At 28.2% G+C, this 4,248-nt stretch overlaps 1 protein-coding gene across 1 annotated transcript; it reads left to right on the top strand.

Annotated features, from left to right (window-relative positions):
* Window positions 1-1,350: 1,350 nt before the first annotated feature.
* Window positions 1,351-2,863, top strand: LOC120154968. Its single transcript, XM_039166570.1, has 4 exons — window positions 1,351-1,442; window positions 2,212-2,276; window positions 2,366-2,429; window positions 2,569-2,863. The coding sequence occupies exons 1-4, from the start codon at window positions 1,434-1,436 to the stop codon at window positions 2,800-2,802; spliced, it is 372 nt and encodes a 123-aa protein (XP_039022501.1). The 5' UTR covers window positions 1,351-1,433; the 3' UTR covers window positions 2,803-2,863.
* The last annotated feature ends 1,385 nt before the right edge of the window (window positions 2,864-4,248 follow it).

Raw genomic sequence — 4,248 nt, 5'->3', positions numbered from 1 at the left:
TCATCTTCAACTCTTCGTCTCTGGCAACATCTGACGTACTCATCTTTGGCGTCTTCAAGAGGCCAACCATAGTACTCCGGCCAGATATAACTGCAGTAGAGAGAGAGGTTAGTCATGGTGCACCGGTCATGAAAAACTATAAAATGTTAGGTGCTCGGGTTGTTCACTGTAGGATTCCTCATATTTGGAAAAATAAAGTTTGAACCACCCCTAATGAAAAATCTATTTTTTTCAATGCCCATCCAAGCAAATTTACATGTTTAAACAGGAGGGATAAACATGTAAACAAATATAATATAGGTGAAATTAAGAAAAATAATAATATAAGGATCAAAGGGATAATTTTGATAGAATGCATGAGGAAAAGATATTTTTATAATGATAAATATGACTTCAAAGTTGTTCAATTTTGCCACATTAATATTTTAGAAAATTAACATTTTGGTGCTTGAAGTTGCAAACAGTTATATCTGTTAGTCCAAAATTAATGTCATTTTGTTAAGATGTCATGGCTCAATAAGAAATCCCACATGAAGCGATAAGAAACCCCCAAGTGGTATTAATATTTATTATGAAAAAAATATATAGAAAATTTGAAAAATTTTCAATTGTTTTAAAAAATAAAAAACTTAAACAGTAACTTATAATTTATAAATTTCCAAAATTTAATGATATTTATAATTGATTTTTTAATTTTATAAAAAATTCATATGTAACACTTCCTCATATATGATAGATATTAAAATATATTCCACATACAATATCTTTGAACCTGTGACTTCTAGTGATAACAATCATTCTTTAATTATTGAGGTAGATTGGTTCATTTATAATTAAAAATTAATGACAATATTTAAAATAAAAATTATATAATTAAAAATATATATTATGTTTGAGGTACGTTTATATTAGAATATAATAAAATTTATAATTTAATTTAATAATTATAATCAAATAAAGTTTTTTAATTTTAATTTTTTATTAAGTTAAAGTGATTACAAAGTAATAACTGTTCTAAATACTTTCAACCATTTGACAATAAACGTTCAATCACCATACTGTAATCATTGGTGCTCGAACCCGTGACCTCTAAGAATAACAATGATTTCTTTAACCACTAAGGTAAGTTAATTCGTGCCTTAGGCATGTTTTATAATTTTAATTGAAAATATTAAATTAAAAGGAAAAATCCAAAAAAAAAAAGTAATTAATATAGGATACTTCCCCCCTTTTTCTTAAGGTTCATCTGATATATGCCAAGGGTTGGTGGATTTGTTATACCGCGTCAGTGTTTTGCTAAGAGCAGACCTGATTTGTAGATAAGGCCATGGTCGGCAAAAGAGGTGCTCAAATAACAATTTACCTATAAAACCCACCCACCTGTCCCCTCGACTCTCCGTACCTCATAGCTATCTATTATTTCTCAGTTCAAGATGGCGCCGGTGAGATTTTTTTGTCTTTGAAACTGCTGTCTTATTACCTCTTCTTTTCTCTTTTGTCGATTTCTCCCCCCAAACAAAAAATCATCCCAAAAGCTTCTCTGAATTGCGCTCCTAGGCGTCCGATCTGTTTCGAAATCGAGTCATGGCCTGCTGTCGCCCGGAATTCCAAATTCACCAATAGGATACTGAATATGGTTCCTCGAATCTCTTGAATCTGGAGTCAACTGTTGACTCGGGTTTTCGTCTCTTCTGCTCATGCTGTGGTCACCCTACTGACCAGAGATTTAATTAGCGATTGTCATCACCTTTTTAATTATGTTGTGTTTATCGTAATTGTCTAAATCTTGACCAGCGATGCCCACGTCTTCTCTGCTAATCGTCACCATCGGAGCGTATCCATTACTGCTAGGTTCTTGGCCGTTGGTCATCCCTAACCCCACCATGGAGCCTAATAATCTAAAAAAAAAGAAAGAAAAACAGCGCTAGGTTTCGCTTCTTGGGGCTATGGAATAATTTTTTATTACAATTATTGATTAATTTTTATTAATAAATTTCAATTATTACTTTTGACTGTAATTATATAAAAGTATTAGCTATAATTATAGTTTATTTTTTATTATATTAGTTGATTATGATTATAGCCATACATATATATTATTAATAATTTCAATTATAACTTTAAAAAATCAAGGTTAAATCAAAACCATAAGCACATGAATATCTTTTCCTTTTTTAATATAATATTTGACACACTCAATTTTTCCAACAGGTCAGACGAGAAATTAGTAAAAACAAAAGCTTAGTCTTGGCTCGAAGCCATCACAAATCTCAAAGGTGTGTAGGAAATTTTTGTTATATTTGCTAGAAAGAAATAACAAAACAGTTGTCCATTATTTAATATGAGAATTCTTATTTATTGGCAGTGTGAACAAATGCAAGAGGAATAAATTAGCCGTTGGGAAAAAATTGTACAAATCCAGCATTCAGGTACACATGTGGTGTGCAATAGTTGATTTTGATGGATCGTATATACAATTTTTTTTTTTGAAAAAAGAAAAGTTACAACATTATCTTTTACCATTATCGTCATTCGTTAGATTCTTTATTTGTGATTTTGAATATACAGAGAGCAAAGGAAATTGTTCGAATTAAGAGAAGGGAAAGTGGATTGGCAAAGATGATAGAAGAGAAAAGGATGATGACCGAGTCACTAAGGGCAACCCAAAGAGATGCGGCAGAGGCTGAGGAAAGGTTGAGGTTGATGGAGAGGAGAAGGGATGAGATGATTGGTATTGCCATCCTCTTTATGCTAATAGGGGTATTGGACTCTTTGCTCATGTTCATGTTGGGTTTCTATTGAAACAAATGGAGTCTTTGAAAAGTTCAACAATCAACATCATTTTGTGGTACACTTTACTTGATTTAAACATTTCAAGATTCTTCGGTAAATTAATAGTATATATAAGTAATAAAGATTAAATATGTAATTATATCAATTATAGTAATTATCAAGTTAATTTTTCTATCAGATATTCATAAAAATGATTTAATTGACGTAATTTAAATAATTAAATAATATAATCAAAAAAATTAATAAACCAATAATGAAATTAAAATCTTCTATAATTTTTTTGAATAATTTAAAATGATTACAAGATAATACATGTTTATAATATTTTCTAAGAATTGATTCAAATTGATAGGTTTTGAAAAGTTCACTTTAAGTAAAAAACAAAATTTCTTTTAATCAAAACCATTCAATATATTCAAAATCTTCTATAATTGAATAATTATATATATATTTTTTTAATTTAAGCAAAAGCAACCAATATGCAAGAAAGAGAGTTGAAAACGCAAAGCGGACCAAGGGATCGAATAAATCACTTAACCAACACAACTTAGTAACGTGAGTGTCGTAATCATTTTTTTGAAAAATCAAATTTAAAAATAATTATTACTTTATTTAAAAAATAGATTTCGATTTAATTTGAAATTTGAAATCATCGATCTTTGGGTTAGGTGTAGACATTCATTTTTGTTCGAGGTTTTTTAATACCGTATAATTTTTTTTTAAAAATCGTTTTTTGAAATATATATATAATATGGTTTTTTAAAACATTTTGAAAATATAATATATCGGTTTTTAAAACATTTTGAAAACTATATAATATATAATTTTTAAAATATTTTGAATATATATAATATATAGTTTTTAAAATATTTTTAAAATATATATAATTGAAAACAACTAACATGCAAGAAAGAGAGTTGAAAACGCAAAGCCGACCACGCCATCGTATAAATCACTTAACCAACACATAACTTAGTAACGTGAGTGTCGTAATCATTTTTTTTTAAATCAAATTTAAAAATAATTATTACGTTATTTAAAAAAATGGATTTCGATTTAATTTGAAATTTGAAATCGTCATTGATATTTGGGTTAGGCATATCGAATATTTAAAAATATATTTTAAAACAATTAAAAAAAATCATTTTAAAGATAAAAATTGGTGTGCGTGTCACCAGAAATTCATTTTTTAGGATGCGAGAGTCAATTACGCATGGGGAATGATTAACACCCTATAGCGCCCAGAATTGGTTTAAATTCTAAATTTAAATTACGATCCTTTTATTTTGATGAATTTTAAAAATGAATGAATTTCCCCTTAAAATATTTTACTCAATGAAAATGGTTTAGTTCACTTGGTTTTATTTAAAGAGAAAATAATCTCAGTGACAAAAAATGTCTTATAATATACGATTTTAATCAACTTTTTTGGATTTGCCAAAATGACCAACTAAA

This window comes from Hibiscus syriacus, unplaced genomic scaffold (assembly GCF_006381635.1).
Source record: "Hibiscus syriacus cultivar Baekdansim isolate YM2019G1 unplaced genomic scaffold, ASM638163v2 tig00111156_pilon, whole genome shotgun sequence".
Taxonomy (NCBI): domain Eukaryota; kingdom Viridiplantae; phylum Streptophyta; class Magnoliopsida; order Malvales; family Malvaceae; genus Hibiscus; species Hibiscus syriacus.
Note: the sequence above shows the minus strand (reverse complement) of the source record. Positions and strands in the feature narration are given on the sequence as shown.

Bases quoted from the DNA above. Each gene is read 5' to 3' on its own strand.
- LOC120154968 (XM_039166570.1), top strand. The intron at 2,277-2,365 runs GTGTGTAGGAAA...ATTTATTGGCAG, and splicing joins AGCCATCACAAATCTCAAAG to TGTGAACAAATGCAAGAGGA. The intron at 2,430-2,568 runs GTACACATGTGG...TTGAATATACAG, and splicing joins TGTACAAATCCAGCATTCAG to AGAGCAAAGGAAATTGTTCG.